At 46.0% G+C, this 21627-nt stretch overlaps 1 protein-coding gene across 2 annotated transcripts in view; it reads right to left on the bottom strand.

Annotated features, from left to right (window-relative positions):
• The window catches only part of capn5a (calpain 5a), a 97475-nt gene that overhangs the window by 49702 nt on the left and 26146 nt on the right, over positions 1–21627 (bottom strand). Inside the window, exon 1 of one of the 2 annotated variants that reach the window (XM_052026073.1) lies at positions 14207–14343. The exons of the other annotated variant lie outside the window; for it this stretch is intronic. Within the exon in view, the coding sequence (XP_051882033.1) occupies positions 14207–14332 (126 nt within the window). The 5' untranslated portion in view covers positions 14333–14343. Of the gene's footprint in view, positions 1–14206; positions 14344–21627 lie in introns of those variants that run through there. 2 annotated transcript variants of the gene reach the window in all.

The raw sequence follows: 21627 nt of genomic DNA, 5'->3' as shown, positions 1-21627 counted from the left end.
TAGAGGGCATGGAGGGGAAAGACTTAAAGAGGACCTGAGGGGCAACTTCTTCACAGAGAGGGTGGTGCGTATATGGAACGAGCTACCAGAGGAAGTAGTGGAGGCAGGTACAATTACAACATTAAATAGACATTTGGATAAGTACATGAATAGGAGGCGTTTAGAGAGAAATGGGCCAAATGCAGGCAAATGCTTAGTGGACACCATGGTCGGCATGGACGAGTTGGGCCGAAGGGCCTGTTTCTGTGCTGTATTACTCTATGACTCTATGTGCGGGAGCAGGTATATGCAAATGCACATGTAACACTGAGCTGGTAATGAGTAGGTGTGTGACTGCATAAACAGCATCGCAAGACCCTAGTTTGAATCCTCCCACATCAGCTGGGGTATTTAAAGTTAGTTCATTATGTATAAATCTGGATTTAAACAAGCAACCACCATATTGGTTTCACTAACGTCCTTTACAGAAGGAAGTCTGTTGCCTTTACACAGTGTGGTCTACCAGTGTCTCCTTAACACAAGGCACATGGTTCACAAGAAGGAAGCTCAAAATTTAGGATAATCGATAATCTCTGACCTTGCCACTGCTGACTTCACCACGTAAACCAAACTTGTCAGTGTACACAGTCCTGTGTGCATTGGTGTACAATCTATGTTGTCAAGGTCCCAGTTATAACAAAGATGTTTCACTCTGGGATCTGTAAACACGTACCCCACCCTTCTCCATTACTGCTCAATGTAATACAATAGAATGTAAGGCTTGCACAATGACTCAGTCAGCTTGGCTGGGAACAGACACACAGGAGACCTGTGGTTACCAGTCTCTTAATGAATCATAGAACTGTAACAGCATAGCAACACTGAAACAGGCCATTCAGTCCACCTAGACCATGCTCTTCTGATGCCTATCTATGCCAATCCCACTTGCCTGCAATAGGGTCCCTATGACTTTCCTGTCTAAGTATCTGTTCGAATGCTTTTTAGACATTGTTAATGCATCTGCCTCCACCACTGGCAGCTCGTTCCAGGCACCCACCACTCTCTCTGTAAAATAAACTTGCCCTGCACATCTCCCTTTAAACTTTCCCCCTCTCACCTTAAAGGCATGTCCTCTGGTATTTGACATTTCTACCCTGGGAGAAAGAATCTGACTGTCCAACCCATCTACGCCTCTCATCATTTTATAAACCCATCAGATCTCCCCTCAGCCACCGACACTCCAGAGAAGTCAATCCAAGTTTGTCCAACTTCTCCTTATAACTCATACCCTCTAATCCAGGCAGCATCCTGGTGAACCTCTGCTGTGCTCTCTCCAAAGCCTCCACATCCTTCCTATAATGAGGCGACCAGAACTGTACACCATACTCCCAAGTGCGGCCTAACCAAAGTTTTATACAGCTGCAACTTGTGTTCTTAGGACTGGGGAAGAACTTCAAACTGTCTGTGAGCAATAAAGATAATAACAGACAGTTGGAAGACACCTTCTTTGGTGTTTCCACAGGTCAAGGACGACTTGTTTCCAACGTCCTTCTCTGGGTTCTGAGGTGGCTGAAGAGTCTTGCACAGGATCTGCCAACTACCGCAACTGGGGCTTGGCTGGGCTGTTTAGTTTGTTGCATGCTCTTTCCTATGTTTTGTCTTGGTTCCCACATGTTCCCATTGCTGCTCTTTGACCACAGTCCAGATGAAGGGTCTCAACCTGAAACGTCAACTGTCCATTTCCCTCCACAGATGCTGCCTGACCCGCTGAGTTCCTCCAGTTATTTAGAGTATTTAGAGCACACTTAGAGTACTGTGTCCAGTTCTGGTCGCCTCATTATAGGAAGGATGTGGAAGCGTTGGAAAGGGTGCAGAGAGGAGATTTACCAGGATGCTGCCTGGTTTAGAGAGTATGGATTATGAGGAGGGACTAAGGGAGCTAGGGCTCTACTCTTTGGAGAGTAGGAGGATGAGGGGAGACTTGATCGAGGTGTACAAAATATTAAGAGGAATAGATAGAGTGGACAGCCAGTGCCTCTTTCCCAGGGCACCAGTGCTCAATACAAGAGGGCATGGCTTTAAAGTAATGGGTAGGAAGTTCAAGGGAGATATCAGAGGGAGGATTTTTACCCAGAGAGTGGTTGGGGCATGGAATGCGCTGCCTGGGGTGGTGGTGGAGGCAGGTACATTGGACAAGTTCAAGAGATTGCTAGATAAGCATATGGAGGAATTTAAAATAGAGGGATATGTGGGAGGAAGGGGTTTGATAGTCTTAGGCGAGGTTTAAAGGTCGGCACAACATTGTGGGCCTAAGGGCCTGTATTGTGCTGTACTGTTCTATGATTCTATGATTTCTGTGTGTTGCAGGGAAGTGGGATGGCTCTGTGATCTGGCATAGATTCAACAGAGTGAAATGGCCTTTTTCTGTGTTGTAAGGAGATAGGGAAATGCGTTCTCGGCCAGTTAATCCCCATGGCTTTTCAAGTCTCAGGTGGAAGATGGTAGATCAGGAAGATTTGGAGAAAGCTGGGTAAAATATTCACAAAGTACAGGAAATCCTTGATCAAGATCCAGGCCACAGGCTGACGAGTAAAACTGGCCAAACATTTACTTTCTTAACAATAGGAATCTAGATTTTAATGCAAAGTTGTTCCTCTCTCCCACACCAGCAACCAACACCCTCTCAGTTCACACAGGCTATCGCTTCCCACCCTTGCATCAATCTCCCCACCCAGTCCTTCACTAGGACTTCTACCCCATCCTTCTCCCCTTCATAACCAGTGGGTCCCCCAAACCCCTCCTGCACCCTCACCAGGAAAGGGAAAAGGAGTTCAAATTCAAATTTATTGCCTTGGGCTTACACGCACAGGCTTGAAATGCCAGGAAAACTAGCTTTTTGCAGCAGCAGCACAGTACGTTACAAACATGACAAACATAAGTTAATTTAAACTTAAATTAACATAAATTAAACATAGCTTACGGGACAAAATAAACAAATGGAGAGGAGAAAGAGGGAGGGATAGAGGAAGGGTAAAGAAAATTCTTTTAAATGTCAAGTTTTCCACAGCAGGGAAACAGTGGAGGGACGGAGAAAGACTTCTGTTCCAGTTTACACTGGAATGTTGGAATCTCCAGCCAGCCAGGTTCCCAATCATTACCGTAAACTCTGGTGTATATGTTACACCTCCGTTTGTCACCCACTAGCCTTCAGACTGACATTTTAATGATGAATTGGTTATTATTGTCAGTGAAAAACTTGTCCTGCATACCGTTCACACAGATCAATTCATTACACAGTGCATTGAGGTAGTGCAGGTAAAAACAATAACAGAATGCAGAATAAAGTGTCACAGCTACAGAAAAAGTGCAGTGCAGGTAGACAATAAGGTGCATGGCCATAATGAGGTAGATTGTGAAGTCAAGAGTCCATCTTATTGTACTAGGGAACTGTTCAATAGTCTTATAACAGTGGTATAGAAGCTGTCCTTGAGCCTGGTGGTACGTGCTTTCAGGCTTTTGTACCTTCTGCCTGATGGGAGGGGGGAGAAGAGAGAATGTCCGGGGTGGGTGGGGTCTCTGATTATGCTGGCTGTTTTACCGAGGCAGCGAGTAACCTTTTAATCTTTGAACCTGGTTTTCCAAGCTCCCACACAGACTACCACACCCGTGTGTCAACTCTCAAGAGGGCTTGACAATCAAATTGAATTAATCATAGCCGAACACGGGTGCAGCAACAATGTGACGTAATTTTGCACATAGAAAACTTGCACAAACAGCTGTACAATATCGACCAGACAATTAGTATTTAGGTATCGGTCTGGAGATTATACTTTGGCCGGGACACCTGGGAGATCGCCCTTGTGTGTCTCAGCAAGTGCCCTGGGATCAGTAGTGGCTAAGAGAACAAAAAACACAAAGAAATTGGAGCAGGAGTACGTCACTCTGCCCCGTCCTTCAATGAGATCATGGCTGATCTGCTCCTGGCCTCGTCTCTTCTTCTGTGCCAGCTCCCCATTGCCCTTAATTCCTTGATCTTTCAGAAAATAAATCTACCTCCTTTTTAAACACCTCCAGTCATCCACAACCCTCTGGGGAAGAGAATTCCAGAGATTCACCACCCTCTGCAAGAGTTTCCTGAATTCATTGATCTTAAATGATTGGCCCTTTCCCTTGCCTGAGGCTCCTCACCACCTATCTCAAGATCTCAACACCTACCTCAAGGTCTCAACACCTACCTCAAGGTCTCAACACCTACCTGTCAAACCACCTGAGGATCTTGCATGTTTCAATGAGCTTAGCCCTTATTCTTCTAAACTCAAAAGAACACAGATCTCGCGCTATTAGCTCGTGATAGGCCAAGCCTGTCATCCTAGGACTTAGCAAGTGAATCTCTTTCAGCCTTCCTCCAATACTAGCACATCATTTTTTAAATAAGGGGAACAAAACCATGCATAGTACTCCAGGTGTGACTTCACCAGCACATTATATAGTTGTAATAATACTTTCATGTTTTCTAAATTCCAAGTTCCTCACAATAAAGGCCAAATTACCATTGGTCTTCTTAACCTACCTGCTGTAACTGCATGCTGACATTTTGTAGTTCATGCACCAGAGCACCTAGATCCCTCTGTGCATTCATGTTCAGTCTCTCTCCATTTAGATAACAGCCAAGAGAGTGGACTGCATTGGGTTTACTGACAGTGCATCAGTCCCTCTGAAGCCCACACATTACATCTACTTCCCAAAATTTAGGCTGATGATGTAGTTGGTGGAATGTTTACAGAGAGAAGCATTTTTCACCCAGAGGGTGGTAGGGATCTGGAACTCATTGCCTGGAACTCCTGACTGGTTGCATCATGGCCTGGTACGGCAATTCGAATGTGCAAGGAACATAAGAAGCTGCAGAGAGTAGTGGACTCTGCCCAATACATCACGGGCACCTCCCTCCCCATCATTGGTAGTATCTACAGGAGGCGCTGCCTCAAGAAGGCAACATCCACCATCAAAGGTCCCCACCATCCGGGCCATGCCATCTTCTTGCAGCTACCATCGGGTAGGAGGTACCGATGTTAGGAGGAGCCTGAAGTCCCACACCACCGGGTTCAAGAACAGCTACTTCCCTTCAACCATTCGGTTCTTGAAGCAACCTGCACAACCCTAATCACAACACTGTGATTACTTTGCACTAAAATGGACTTTTTTTTTGTTCTAACTGTGTTCTTTCTTGTAAAAATTGTTTATGTTTTTGTGAATGTTGTATATCTGATGCTATGGGCCTGTGATGCTGCTGCTAGTAAGTTTTCATTACACCTATGCATACATGGACTTGTGCATACAACAATAAACTTGACTTTGATCCTTTGGAAGAGATGGTAAGCTCATCACTGTTAAACACTATTCGGATGTGTACTTAAAAAGCCACGGCCTGCAGAGCTATGGGCTCAGTAGCCTGAGACTGGATAGTTCTTTTTTGGCAGAGACACGATGGACTGAATGGTCTCCTTCAATGTTGTAAATGTTCCAGCTCTCCCTCAGCTTCCATTTGCCAAGCTCACCAGCTCTGAAGGTTTCACAGAAGAGGAAAGGAATCTTTACATTGCTAAGAAGGGGTTAAACTGCAGATCACATTTTCCAACAACTAATCAACCCTTAGAGAACAGAAAATTCACAGTCACCGGTTTCCTTCCTACTGCCAGACATTGTCTGTGTGCAAAAAGAACGAACAGAACAGAAACAGCTCCTCCGATTCGAACAAGGCAGCCCAACGAGCCACAGCTGTAGTTGTTACGGAAAATTCTTTCCCTCTTCTTCCCTCCCCTGCTACATGAAGGTCACTGACATCCAGTAATGTTCTCCATCAACTAAACCCAGCCAGCAGAGAGAATGAGACAGTGAGGAATAGTCCCAAATTTCTCTGCCATTTCTTATGTCATGCTTATAAAGACAACAAATGAGGCAACTGTACTGGGTCCATGTTATCCCAATATTCCCATCCCCCACTTCCTTATTTTCCTCTCCCCACCTCTCACCGACTCCCCTTTACTTCTTTTTACCAATTATCTACACTAAGGGGCAAGTTACATTAATCACCGACACCACCAGCATTCCTTTCGGACGTGGGAGGAAACTGTGGAGTACTCAGAGGAGACCCACGTGGTCACGGGGAGAACGTGCAAACTCCGGACGGACAGCACCGGAGGTCACTGGAACAGCACTAAACAACAAATCACCGTCAGGGCATGAAGCTCCTTTGAAGTGTGGTCACTGTTGCAAACACAACAGCCAACTTGCACACGGAAAAAAATCCCACAAAATATGATGTGGTAGCAACCAGATGATCTGCTTTGGTGCTCTCAGTTTTCTGTCTCATATTTTTCTTAAATGGTGGAGGTCTCGTTTCTTATCGCTATGGTAACTGCTCTTGAATCCACAAGTCTTTTTGAACATGACAACCATTGTATCCTACTACCTCCACAGCCGCATCTTTCAAAACCCTGGGACACAGATCATCAGGTCTTGGGGATTTATCAATCTCATTAGTTTCTCCAATTTTCCCAATGTCAATTTTTGTTCAGCTCTAGGTTTACTTTTCTCCACTATTTTTAGTTGTTTTTGTGTCTTCTTCAATAAAGACCGACAGAAAATATATTTGTTTCCTCTTGCTTTTCTTTCCCCCTTGTCTGCTTCCACCCATCACTCACCTGCCTCTAATCTCCCAACTCCACACCTGCCCTGTACAACGGGCAGGCGAGGACTTCATCCTTGGAGTGTAGGAGACTGAGGGGTGACCTTATAGAGGTGTATAAACTCATGAGGGGCATGGATAGGGTGAGTGCACTCAGTCTTTTTCCCAGGGCAAGGGAATCAAAAACTGGAGGGCATAGGTTTAAGGTGAGAGGGGAAGGATTTAAAAGGGACCTGAGGGGCAACTTCATACAGAAAGTGGAGAGTATCAGGATCAGGTTTGTTATCACAGACACGTCATGAAATTTGTTGTTTTGTTGCAGCAGTACAGTGCAAGACATAAAGACATAAAAATTACTATAAATTACAGAAATAAATAGATAGTGCAAAAGAAGGAATAATGGGGTAGTGTTCGTGGACTGTTCAGAAATCTGATGGCGGAGGGGAAGAAGCTGTTCCAGAAACGTTGAGTGTGGGTCTTCAGGCTCCTGTACCTCCTCTCCAATGACAGTAATGTGAAAAGGGTATGTTCCGGGTGGTGAGGGTCCTTAATGATGGATGCCACCTTCTTGAGGCACCGCCTCTTGAAGGTGTCCTCGATGGCGGGGAGGGCTGCGAACGAGCTGCCAGAGGAAGTGGTCGAGGCAAGTACAATAGGAACATTTAAAAGACACTTGGACAGGTACATGGATAGGAAAGGTTTAGAGGGATAAGGTCCAAATGGTGGCAAATGGGACTAGCTTAGATGGGCATTTGGTTGGCATGGATGAGTTGGGCCGAAGGGCCTGTTTCTGTGCTGTATGACTCTATGACTCTAAAGAACACCGTCAGACTTTTCTCCAGAGTCCCGACCAACATTTTTTTTGCTCACCCAACATTTTTAAAAGGTTCCTTTGGTAATTACCACTAAGCTGTTTATGGGATCTCGCTGTGCCCAAGTTGACTGCGGCATTTTGTACATGACAAAGTGACTACAAATTCAAAGTACTTCCTTGGTTGCAAAATGCTTTGTGAATTCCTGAAAGGGATGCAGAAGATGTTACTTAAATGCAAACCTACATCCTTCATAACTTAGGGAGGTTTCAGATGATCTTACAAGGTGGCCACTGGTGGGAGAGGCAGACAAACCTGGGGGATGAAGCCCCAGCAACATCACCACACAAATGAGTCGCATGGGGAGACCTCAGGAAGAGAAGATTTCATCAGCATATGCAAAAATAAAACTCCTGTCACAGTTCAATGCACCATGCATTTCAGACACAGCCCAAAAGCCACAGGAATTTTAAAGGTTTATTTTTAATATATTGTAGTTCCTCCTTCGACTTGGTTCTAAGACATGTGTACTATGAAAACTCCACCGACTTCTTTCTGGCAGAAGTCACTAGACAGGAAATGGGTCTAATTCTCAGTTTATTGCCAGAAAGCTGATATCTCCTGCGTTACACCATTTCTCTTAATAGGGGAAGAATAATTCATGTCACCGACTGAAGAGGCAGAGAAGTTAGAGCCACTTGAAAAACAAAGCAATTCAGTTTCTTGAAGAGCTGAGGTCTGGGGCAGATCAGCCATGAATTGGACGGTGGGTCAGGCTTGAGGAGCCAAGGTCCCAAAACAACCAAAGCCCCAAAGTAACAGACCCCATGGCCATTAGTCCAAAGAAGACTGCAGGAGTTTCCGCTGGAGTCCAAAGCAACAGTTCTTCTGCAATTCTGGTCACCCCCATTATAGAAGGATGTGGAGGCTTTGGAAGGGGTACAGAAGGAGTTTGCCACGATGCTGCCTGGATAGAGGGCATGTGCTGTAAGGAGAGTCATAGAGTACTACAGCACAGAAACAGGCCCTTTGGCCCACCTAGTCCATGTCGACCTGATCTTCCGCCTAGTCCCGTTTACCTGCACCCGGACCACATCCCTCCAAACCCCTCCCATCCATGTACCTATCCAAACCCCTCTTAAATGTTACAATTAAACCCACATCTACCACTTCCACCTGCAACTCGTTCCACACTCGCACCACCCACTGAGTGAAGAAGTTCCCCCTCAGATTCCCCTTAAATATTTCACCTTTCACCCTAAACCTATGTCCTCTAGTTCTAGTCTCACCCAACCTGAGGGGAAAAAGCCTGCATGTATTCACCCTATCTATACCCCTCATAATTTTGTATACCTCTGTAAGAGCTCCCCTCATTCTCCTGCACTCCAGGGAATAAAGTCCTAACCTATTCAACCTTTCCCTATAACTCAGGTCCTCAAGTCCTTGCAAATTTTCTCTGCACTCTTTCAAGCTTGTTGATATCTTTCCTGTAGGTAGGTGACCAGAACTGCACACAGTACTCCAAATTCAGCCTCACCAACATCTTGTACAACTTCAACATCACATCCCAACTCCTGTACTCAATGCCCTGATTTATGAAGGCCTAAGTGCCAAAAGGCCAAACTACCTGTGACACCACTTTCAAGGAATTATGGATCTGTATACCCAGGTCCCTTTGTTCTACCGCATACCTCAGAGCCCTACCATTCACTGTGTAAGTCTTACCCTGGTTTGTCCTCCCAAAGTGCATCACCTCACACTTGTCTGCATTAAATTCCATCTGCCGTTTTTCAGCCCATTTTCCTAGCTGGTCCAGATCACGCTAAAGGCTTTGATAGCCTTCCTCGCTGTCCACTATGCCCCCTATCTTGGTGTCATCCATAAATTTGCTGATCCAGTTTACCACATTATCATCTGAATCACTAATATAGATGATAAACAACAACGGACCCAGCACCCCTCCCTGCGGCACACCACTAGTCACAGGCCTCCAGTCAGAGACACAATCACCTATTACCACTCTCTGGCCTCTCCTGCTCAGCCAGTGTTGAATCCAATTGGCTATCTCATCCTGAATGCCAAGCGACTTAACCTTCTGGAGCAGCCTTCCATGTGGGACTTTGTCAAAGGCCTTGCTCCATGTAGACAACATCCACCGCCCTTCCCTCATCAACCTTCTTGGCAACCTCCTTGAAGAACTCTACAAGATTGGTTAGACATGGCCTACCACGCACAAAGCCATGTTGACTATCCCTAATCAGGCCCTGTCTATCCAAATACTTATATATCCTGTCCCTCAGAATACCTTCCAATAATTTACCCATGACTGACGTCAGGCTCACCGGCCTATAATTTTCTGGTTTATTCTTAGATCCTTTCTTGAACAACGGAACAACATTAGCCATCCTCCAGTCCTCTGACACCTCACCCATGGCTAAGGACGTTTTAAATATCTCTGCCAGAACCCCTGCAATTTCTGCACTAGCCTCCCACAAGGTCTGAGGGGACATCTCATCAGGCCCTGGGGACTTATTCACCCTAATTCGCCTCAAGACAGCCAGCACCTCCTCTTCCGTAATCTGGATACAGTCCATGTCCTCACTACCCTTTTGCCTCAGTTCTATAGTCTCTGTGTGTGTCTCCAGAGTAAATATGGATGCAAAAAATTCATTTAAGGTCTCCCCAATCTCTTTTGGTTCCGTGCATAGATGACCACGCTGATCTTCAAGAGGACCAATTTTGTCACTTGCTACCCTTTTGCTCTTAATATAGCTATTGAAATCCTTGGGATTCTCTTTCACCCTGTCTGCCAGAGCAACCTCATGTCCTTTTTTCGCCTTCCTGATTCTCTCTTAAGTGTTCTCTTGCATTTCTTATACTCCTCAAGTGCTTCATTTGATCCTAACTGCCTATGCCTGATATGTGCCTCCTTTTTCTTTACCAGAGCCTCAATATCCCTCGATAACCAAGGTTCCCTGAACCTATTAGCCTTGCCTTTTATTCTAACAGTAACATACACTTTCTTCACTCTCAATATTTCACTTTTGAAGGCCTCCCACTTGCCAAGCATCTCTTTCCCAGAAAACAACCTATCCCAATGCACACCTGCCAGATCCCTTCTGATGCCATCAAAATTGGCCTTACTCCACTTTAAAAATTTTAACCCTAGGATTAGTCCTGATCCTCCTCCATAATTATCTTGAAACCGATGGAATTATGATCACTAGATCCAAAAGTGTTCCCCGACACACACCTCTGTCACCTACCCTGTCTTGTTCCCCAAGGGGAGATCCAGTATCGCGCTCTCATCTTGTTGGGACCTCCACATATTGATTGAGGAAATTTCGCTGAACACATTTGACAAACTCTTTTTCATCCAATCCCTTTACAGTATGGGAGTCTCAGTCAAAATGTGGAAAGTTAAAATCACCTACTATCACCATAGTACCACAGAATCATACAGCACAAAACAGGCCCTTCGGCCCAATATGTTGTGCCGTCCATCAAACCACCCTCACACTATCTAACCCCTTCCTCCCGCATATCCCTCCATCTCACATTCCTCCATGTGCCTATCCAACAAACTCTTGAACCTGTCCAATGTATCTGCCTCCACCACCACCCCAGGCAATGCATTCCATGAACCAACCACTCTCTGGGTGAAAAACCACCCCCTGACATCTCCCCTGAACCTCCCACCCATAACCTTAAAGCCATGCCCCCTCATCCTGAGCATTGGTGCCCTGGGAAGGAGGCGCTGGCTGTCTACTCTATCTATTCGACTCAATATTTTATATACCTCTATCATGTCTCCTCTCATCCTCCTCCTTTCCAGTGAATAAAGCCCTAGCACCTTAAGCCTCTCCTCATATTCCATACGCTCTAATCCAGGCGCATCCTGGTAAATCTCCTCTGCACCCTCTCCAACGCCTCCACATCCTTCCTATAATGTGGCGAACCAAAACTGAACACAGTACTCTTAAGTGTGGTCTAACTAGAGTTTTGTAAAGCTGCATCATCACTTCGCGGCTCTTAAACTCAATCCCGCGACCTTATGAAAGCTAACATCCCATAGGCCTTCTTAACTGCTCTACCCACCTGTGAGGCAACTTTCAGTGAACTGTGAATATGAACCCCCAGATCCCTCTGCTCCTCTACACTGCCAAGTACCTTGCCATTTACCCTGTACTCTGCCCTGGAGTTTGTCCTTCCAAAGTGTACCACCTCACACTTCTCCAGATTGAACTCCATCTGCCACTTGTCAGCCCAGCTCTGCATCCTATCAATATCCCTCTGTAAGTTCCGACAGCCCTCCACACTATCCACAACACCGCCAATCTTAGTGTCATCCGCAAACTTACTAACCCAGCCTTCCACCCGCTCATCTAAGTCATCTATAAATATTACAAAAAGTAGAGGTCCCAGAACCGATCCCTGCGGGACACCACTAGTCACTGCCCTCCAATCCGAGGGCACTCCTTCCACTACAACCCTCTGCTTTCTACAGGCAAGCCAATTCCTAATCCACGCAGCCAAGCTTCCCTGGATCCCTTGGCCTCTGACCTTCTGAAGAAGCCTACCATGAGGAACCTTATCAAACGCCTTACTAAAATCCATATAGACCACATCCACCGCACTACGCTCATCAATCTTCCTCGTTACCTCCTCAAAGAACTCTATCAGGCTTGTGAGGCAAGATCGTCCCTTCACAAAGCCATGCTGGCTGTCCCTAATCAGTCCATGATTCTCCAGGTGTTTATAAATCATATCCCTTAGAATCTTTTCTAACAGCTTACCCACCACAGACGTAAAGCTCACCAGTCTGTAATTCCCTGGACTATCCCTACTACCTTTTTTGAACAAGGGGACAACATTCACCACCCTCCAATCCTCCGGCACCATCACAACCTAATTTTTCTTGCAACTGTCTGCTATCTCTCTACATATTTGTTCCTCTAAGTCCCACTGACTACTGAGAGGCTGGACAAACTTGGGTTGTTTTCTTTGGAGCCTCAGAGATTGAGAGGAGACCTGATAGAAATTTATAAAATAATGAGAGGCATAGATGGGGTAGATGGTCAAAATTTTTTACCCCAGTGTAGAAATGTCAAACACGAGAGGACATGAATTTAAAGGCGAGGGGGATAAGTTTAAAAGGAGATGTGTGGGGCAAGTTTTTTTTATGTTCAGTGTATGGTATAATTTATGTATAATTTATGTTCTGTGTGCTGTCTGTATCTACGTGCCTGTGATGGTCTGCAAGTTTTTCATTGTACCTATGCACATGACGATATATTTGACTCGAGTGGTGGGTGCCTGGAACTACTAGAGGTGGAAGCAGATACGATAGAGGCGTTTAAGAGGCTTTTACACAGACACATGAATATGCAGGGAATGGAGGGATATGGATCATCTACAAAAGAAATTTAGTTTCATTTGGCATCATGTCCAACACAGACATTATGGGCCGAAGGGCCTGTTCCTGTGCTGTACTGTTCTATGTTCTAAACCCAGTCCCCACCCAGGAGGACAATCTACACCCAAGATTGGTATTAGCTGTGTGGATATTTTCTCCCCACAGGGCAGCAAGGTGAAGAATAGGAAACACCCAGATTGCAGAAGAAACGTTGCCCGGTGCTCCTACAATCTTCATTAGATTAATGGCCATGGGATCTGTTACTCTGGGGCTTTGGTTTAAAAATTCCTCATAGCCCTTCCTTAGTACTGCACAGGACCATCGAGATAGACTTCTGTGTGCAAGTCACTCGGGTGGGAGAGTGATGCAGCTGCTCACTGAGACAGAGACCCGGCTTTACTTGCCACGACACTGCGAGTTACATCCTCTCCTTTGAGTCAGCAAGGTTGCATGTTCAATTCCCAACTTTGGAGATTAGGAGACAGAATCTAGGCTGACATTCCAGTGCCGTGCTGAGGGATGAGCTGCACTGTCAGAGGCTCCGCCCTTCGGATGAGAGGTTAAACCGAGGCCCTGTCTGCTCTCAACAACGTACAAAAGATCCCACGGTACCATCTGAAATATAAGCGTGGAAGCTGTTCCTGATATCCTGGTTAAGAAGAGATCATGTGGGATAATCATATGCAACTATCCCTACTATTAGGGCTGGCACGGTAGTGTAGCGGTTAGCATAATGTTTTACAGTGCCAGTGACATGGGTTCAAATCCAGCCACTGTCTGTAAGGAGTTTGTATGTTCTCCCCGTGTCTGTGTGGGTTTCCTCCGGGTGCTCCGGTTTCCTCCCACATTCCAAAGACGTACGGGTTAGGAAGTTGTGGGCGTGCTATGTTGGCGCCAGAAGCGTGGCGACACTTGCGGGCTGCTCCCAGAATGCTATGCAAAAAGATGTATTTCACTGTGTATTTCGATGTACATGTGACTAATAAAGATATCTTATCCTATCTTATCTTATCACAGCCTGCTACAGCAATTCCAATGCACAGGAACGCAAGAGGCTGCAGAGAGTAGTGGACACAGCCCAGTCCGTCAGAGGCACAGCCCTCCCCACCAGAGACTGCATCTACACGAGGTGGTGCCTCAAGGCGGCGGCATCTATCATCAAGGATCCCCACCATCCGGGCCATGCCCTCTCCTCACTGCTACCATTAGGCAGGAGGTACAGCTCCTGCTACCGACAGCTGAGCAATCTACAATCGTCCATTGTCAGAGCCACGCTAACACAGGGGCTGACACATCAGGAGGAAGTTCACCTACCGGAGGGCGCTTCCAATGGACATTGGACACCAGTGGCAGTTGTGCAGAATAGTGATTCATCGTTGGCGAGGGAACTGGGGTCCTCAAAGAGCTGATTGCGTTGCTGGCATTCTTTCTTGAGGGCATAGAACTCCTGGTTTGGCGTAGGCTTCACCGAGTCCAAACATCCTTCAAACCTGCCAACAGGAGCACAACATACAGTTGAGAGAAGTTATCTTCACTCATAGGCAAGGGGAAGTTTGAGAGCACATACATTGGGAGTTACAGGGTGTCGCCTGGGTTACGTCAGGGATCTGTTCCTGAGAATTGGCATCACAGGTAGATGGTGTCGTAAAGAGAGCTTTTGGCACTTTGGCCTTCGTAAATCAGGGGCATTGAGTACAGTAGTGGGATGTTATACTGAAGTTGTACAAGACATTGTGAGGCCGAATTTGAGTATTGTGTGCTGACTGGTCAATTACCAACAGGAATGATATCAATAAGCTTTAGAGAGTGCAGAGAAAATTTAGACGGATGTTGCTGGGACTTGAGGACCTAATTACAGGGAAAGGTTGAATAGGTTAGGACTTTATTCCCTGGAGCGCAGGAGAATGAGGGGAGATCTTATAGAGGTATACAAAATTATGAGGGGTATAGATAGGGTGAACACGCAGGCTTTTTTCCCCTCGGGTTGGTTGAGACCAGAACTAGAGGACATAGGTTTAGGGTGAAAGGTGAAATATTTAAGGGGAGAATATGAGGCGTAACTACTTCACTCAGAGGGTGGTGTGAGTGTGGAACGAGCTTCCAGTGGAAATGGTGAATGCGGGTTCAATTGTAACATTTAAGAGGGGTTTGGGTAGGTACATGGATGGGAGGGGTTCGGAGGTATATGGTCCTGTGCAGGTAGATGGGACTAGGCAGAAGATCAGGTTGGCATGGACTAGATAGGCTGAAGGGCCTGTTTCTGTGTAGTAGTACTCTCTGACTCTAATTGTTCATAACCCGAGCTGTCCACAAATCGAAAAAGAACAAGAACACTGTGTTGGAGAGGATCACGGAAACAGTGGTGACAGTTTATCGCCATGGTCACCCTGGTCTCACCCTATCTGAGACATCCCTCCACCCCTCCCCTCTCTGCAGCTTTAGAAACTCCTTTTGTCTCCTTCCCAGTTCTGATGAAGGGTCTTCAACCTAAAACACTAACTCTGCCTCTCTTCCTGAAGACGCAGCCTCACCTGTTGAGTATATCCAGCATTTTCTGTTTCTAATCTGTTCTAACATTCTTCTGTTTCTATTTAGGCGCAGAATGCCATCTCATTTCTCAAATTGTTTCCACTTTAAGTCTCTGGAAGGGAGATTCTACAGCACAAGTAATTCCATTAGTAAATGGCTACAGTGGAGATTTTATAGACTAATTGGACAGTATCATTCAAAGTCTCCAGTGCCAGGAGACCTGCAGATTATCTGATGTACCAAATAGGCAGGAAGGGGCAGAGGGAGCATTTATATAGCACCTTTCAGAATCTCAGGATGTCCCAATGTAGTTTCAGCCAACGAAGTACCTCTCAGTACAGTCACTACCGCAATGCACGAAAACAGGGCGACCAGTGTGTAGCAAGCTCCTACAATCTTATGAGATGAATACCCAGATGTGTTTAAGTGATATTACTGGGAGTTAAGTATGGGCAAGACCACTAGGGGAAACCTCCTCTCTTCTATGAAGCAAGGCCATGAATCTCCTACACCCCAACTGGGAAGGTATGGGGAACCGTAACTAACACCTTAGCCAAGTAATGGCACTGTGCCTACAGGATTGAGATAAACACGGAAGTAGCAACACACAAATCTGCTGGAGGAACTCAGCAGGGTCGAGCAGCATCGTGGGAGGAAAAGACTTGTCCATGTCTGAGGTCGAAAGTCTGCATTAGGAATGAGAGTGGAGAGGGGAGATGGTCAGTATAAAGAGGGCCAGTAACCCCACCCCAACCCCCCCAGCTCCCCACACCCATCTCAGTCCCCCTCCTTGTTCCATCCACCCACCATACACACAGGTCACCCACAGATTCCCCCCTCCTCCCCTATCTGGTTCTGGCTCCAACTGCCATACCCCTCTCCCCTGATGGTCCCCATTCTCACCTCGCTTATCAGAGTTGGGCACTGGTAGCCCTTTGCGTGCTGCTTATCTCCCCCAGCAGTTTGTCTCCGACCTTCACCCTCCCCTCCCCACACTCACTCCATCTGCCTCTCTTTTCTCTCTCTCTCTGCCTCCATCTATCATTCACCTGCCACTGTCTCGCAACTCCAACCCCCGCTCCCCTCCCCAACCTGCCCATCATCTTTTACCCCTCCTCAGTCCACCGATCACCTCAGGATCGTGTCTCACCAATTCCCCTCTCCTCTTTATACTGGCCATCTCCCCTCAGGTAACCTCTGCAGTCTCTTGTCTCCAAACAGCAGGGGTTTGGGTGGGTGTAGGAGGAACAGAGGAACAGGTTGCCTGAAATTGAAGAATTCCACGTTCTTGCTTGTCAGGTTGTAGACTACCCAGGCGGAATACGAGGGTGTTGTTCCTCTAGTTTTGCCTTTGGCCTCTCCCCAGCAGTGAAGGGAGCCAAGGACAGACAGGTTGATGTGGGGAATGGAGAGGGAAATTAAAATGGCTGACAACCAGGAACTCCAGATAAATCTCCAGGGTGGAGATTATTGATTTTGACTACAGCTCTGCCTTCAATACAATAATCCCAAGTAAGCTTATCACCAAACTCCGAGACCTAGGAACTTAACACTTCCCTCTGTACTGGATCCTTGACTTTCTAAACAAACAGACCGCAATCAGTGAGGATAGGCAGCAATACCTCCGGCACAATTATTCTCACACTGGTGCCCCACAAGGCTGCGTCCTCAGCCCTCTACTCTACTCCCTATACACTCATGACTGTGTGGCCAGATTCTGCTCAAACTCCATCTACAAGTTTTGCAGATGATACCACCGTTGTAGGCCGTATCTCAAACAGCGATGAGTTGGAGTACAGGAAGGAGATAGAGAGCTTAGTGACATGGTGTCATGACAACAACCTTTCCCTCAATGTCAACAAAACAAAACAGCTGGTCATTGACTTCAGGAAAGGCGGCGGTGTACATGCACCTGTCTACAATCAATGGTGCCGAGGTCGAGAGGGTTGAGGAGCTTCAAGTTCCTGGGAGTGAACATCACCAACAGCCTGTCCTGGTCAAATCACGTAGAAGCCGCGGCCGAGAAAGCTCACCAGTGCCTCTACTTCCTCAGGAGGCTAAAGAAATTTGGTTTGTGCCCTTTGACTCTCACCAACTTTTACCAATGCACCATAGAAAAGCATCCTATCTGGATGTATCACGCTTGGGTACGGCAACTGCTCTGCCCAGGACCGCAAGAAACTGCAGAGAGTTGTGGATACAGCCCAGCGCATTACGGACACCAGCCTCCCCTCTTTGGACTGTCTTTACCTCTCGTTGTCCTGGTGAAGCAGCCAGCATAATCAAAGACCCCACCCACCCGGGAACATTCTCTCTTCTCTCCTCTTCCATCGGGGAGAAGATACAGAAGCCTGAAGGCACGTACCACCAGACTTAAAGGGCAGCTTCTACCCCACTGTGATAAGACTATTGAACAGGTTCCCTTATACAATGAGATAGGACTATGACCTCACACGATCTACCTTGCTGTGACCTTGCACCTTATTGCACTGCACCTTTCTCTGTAGCTGTGACACTTTACTCTGTACTGTTATTGTTTTTACCTGTACTACATCAATGCACTTTGTACTAACTCAATGTAACTGCACTGTGTAATGAATTGACCTGTATGATTGGTCTGTAAGACAAGCTTTTCACTGTACCTCGGTACAAGTGACAATAATATACCAATACCAATGGAGAGAATAGAGATTTTGCCTTTCTCTTATTCTGGAGGATGTGGGGATTAAATGACTTGGTTATTTAGTGTAAGCGTTTTTTTTGCTTGTTTTAGTGGTGGCTTTGTGTTGTGACCTCCCAGTTCATGGCCCTCTGACTGGTGACTGAGCCTGGAACAAACCTGTCAGATTCACCAACAATCCCAAAAGACAAAAGGCCAAAAGTGGCCCCACACGTGATTTCCGACACCCGACAGCACTTGGAGAAGAGGCAACACCGACATTCCACTGATTCCAGTGTTCAGATTCCAGGAAGCAGAGTCTAATACACGGCAAACCCAGTGATAATGGTTTACTGCTGGGAATGACTAGTGCTGGGCCAAGCCCGCTGACTAACTCTGTGAGGAATAAGAAATTAATAGGAGCAGGAGGCTGGGCATGTGAGTGTTAGTGGGGGGTGGTGATTTATAAAAAAAGATAATATATTTTGCATCAAAATTGAACTCATGGAAAATAAACTGGATAATTGACAATGACAAAATTCAGAGTAAGATAAAAACAGGCAAAATGAATATACAGAAATAAATGGAAAATATACCAAATAACTTATTGTTGTTAATGGGTTCTTGGCTATTGCATTGCTTTGGACTGGCTAGAACTCAAAAGTAAAGTCTATATAAGGGTATGGACAATCACAATCCGGGACATGCCCTCTTCTCGCTCCTACTATCGGGGAGGAGGTACAGGAGCCTGAAGACCCACACTCAACGATTCAGTAACGGCTTCCTCCCCTCCACCATTAGATTTCGGAACAATCCATGAACCAATGAACACAACCTCATTATTCCTTTGTTTTTGCACTATTTATTTATTTTTGTAATTTATGGCAATTTTACATCTTTGCACTGCACTGCAGCTGCAAAACAACAAAACTCACATCATATAAGTCAGTGATAATAAATATGATTCTGACATGCCTTTATTGTGGAAGTTGCATATAAAGGAGGCACTGGAATTTTAAACACCCCGTAAAACGTACAAGGCAGCTGTTGAAATCACATGCCTGCCTCAATGCTTTGGGAAAATTCTGTTTCAGAAGAGCGTAAAGCCTCAAAGTTTAGATGCTGCTGATGGCAAACCAGCAACATGAGTGAGAGGGAGAGGTGGAGAAGTATTGGTTTATTATTATTGTCACTTGCACCGAGGTACAGTGAAAAACTTGTCTTGCATACCATTCATACAGATCAATTCATTACACAGGGCATTGAGGTAGCAGGGTAAAAACAATAAACAGAGTACAGAGTAAAGTGTCACAGCTACAGGGAAATGCATTTCAGGTAGACAATAAGGTGCAAGGTCATAACAAGGTAGATTGTGAGGTCAAGAGTCCATCTCATTATATAAGGGAACCGTTCAATAGTCTTATCACAGTGGGCTGGAAGCTGTCCTTGAGCCTGATGGTGTGTGCCCTCAGGCTCCTGTATCTTCTGCCGATGGGACAGGAGAGAAGAGAGGATGACCCGGGTGGGTGGGGTCTTTGATTATGCTGGCTGCTTCACCAAGGCAGCGAGAGGTATAGACAGAGTCCATGGAGGGGAGGCTGGTTTCCATGATGTGCTGGGCTGTGTCCACAACTCTCTGCAGTTTCTTGTGGTCCCAGGCACAGCAGTTGCGCTACCAAGCCGTGATGCATCTGGATAGGATGCTTTCTATAGTGTATTGATAAAAGTTGTTGAGTGTCAAAGGGGACATGTCAGATTTCTTTAGCCTCCTGAGGAAGAGGGAGAGGGAGAGAGACAGACAGACACCACTTGGAAGCCCAGTTTAAGGCCACAATTGGGAAGTTTTTTCTGGGATGTTCTAGGCACTATTCTAGAACTCTGAGCTACCAGGGATAAACTGGAACAGGTAAAGTACACCTCCTCATCTTAATCTGATGTGCTGACTACATGCAATCTATCTCCAGGGCAAAGTGTCAGACAGCAAGTTTAAGAGAGTGGGAGACTGTACCTGGTCATTAAGATCAGGAGTAAGTTGTGGGTCGGTTGCCAGCTCTCTCACCTCGGAGTCAGAAGTTTGTGGGTTCAAGTTCCAGTGCAGGACTGAGGACTGAGTGCAGGACTGAGGGAGTGCTGCACTCTCAGAGATATCACCTTTCCAAGCTGTTTTTCAGGTGCATGTTGAAGATCCATGGGTCCATTTTGAGGCAGTTGTCCTCGCTGTCTGGCCAATATTTACCCCTCAACCATCATCATTACAACAGATTATGTGGCCTTTAGCATTATCACTGTCTGTGGAAGCTTGGTCTGTGAATATTAGCCACTCTGTTTCCTGTGTTAAAAGAGTGACTGCACATTAAAAGTACCTTATTGGCTGTACAGAACTTGGCAATATGAAAGGTGCTATAGAAATGCACATGTTTCTTCCCTCTTTCCCCCCCTACCATCGGGCAGAAGATACTGAAGCTTGAAAGTACTTACCACCAGGCTCGAGGACAGCTTCTATCCCACGGTTAAAAGACTATTGAATGGACCACTTGCACATTAAGCTGGATGCTTGATCTCTCAATCTACCCCATTATGGCCTTGCACCTTATTGTCTGCCTGCACTGCACTTTCTCTAACTGTAACACTTTATTCTGGATTCTGTTATTGCTTTTCCCTTGTACTACCTCAATGTACTGATGTGATGAAATGATCTGTACGAATGGCATGCAAGACAAGTTTTTCACTGTACCTCTGTACATATAATAATAATAAATCAATGAACCAATTTAAACCTGGGATGAGCTTTGTGAATCAAACAGCAATCCAAACAGAACACTTCATAAGCGTGGAGGGGAAGGTGAGGGCGCTGGTGGCAGTAAATGTAAAACTCCACCTCGGACTGAACTCCTGAAGTAATCTGATAACCAACAGCCTCTGCCTTGGTAAGTAGTTGGTGCTGTAACACATGATGACATTCAATGGGACACCATTTAGTCAAAAACAGTTGCAGGGAATAGGTTACAAGGAGATAAGTAAGGGGAATGAGACTGATGGGATTGCAACGAGAGCCAGCAGACAGTCAATGGACTAAATGGCCTCCCTCTAAGGGAATACAAGGAACAGATTCAAACTGAAAGACACTAAAAATTTCAGCCTGCAGATGTAGTGGATTTAAATAATTGCCGGAGGGCAGATCCGGGTAATGAAAGATGCAGAGTTAATTGGAAGCAGTCCAGGAACGTTTTGATTGTGCAACTTTATTTGGCTGTTTTAGTTTTACATTTTGGAAACTATTGTCCTGGAGGGGAAACGCAAGAATATTATACTCCTTGTAGGAACTTCACCACAATTTTTATGGTCACAGGTCAGACAGCAACACAGCACAGATGCAGGCCCTTCGGCCCAACCAGTCCATGCCGACCATGGTGCCCACCCATAGAGTCCCAATTTCCTGCATTCAGCCCATATCCCTCTAAGCCCCTCCCCTCCTTGTACCTATCCAAGTGCTTCTTAAGTTATACAATTAACCTGCCTCACCCACTTCCTCTGGCAGCTCGTTCTG

The sequence above is a fragment of the Pristis pectinata genome, chromosome 11, assembly GCF_009764475.1.
Source record: "Pristis pectinata isolate sPriPec2 chromosome 11, sPriPec2.1.pri, whole genome shotgun sequence".
Classification (NCBI taxonomy): domain Eukaryota; kingdom Metazoa; phylum Chordata; class Chondrichthyes; order Rhinopristiformes; family Pristidae; genus Pristis; species Pristis pectinata.
This window is presented reverse-complemented; position numbering and strand designations above follow the sequence as displayed.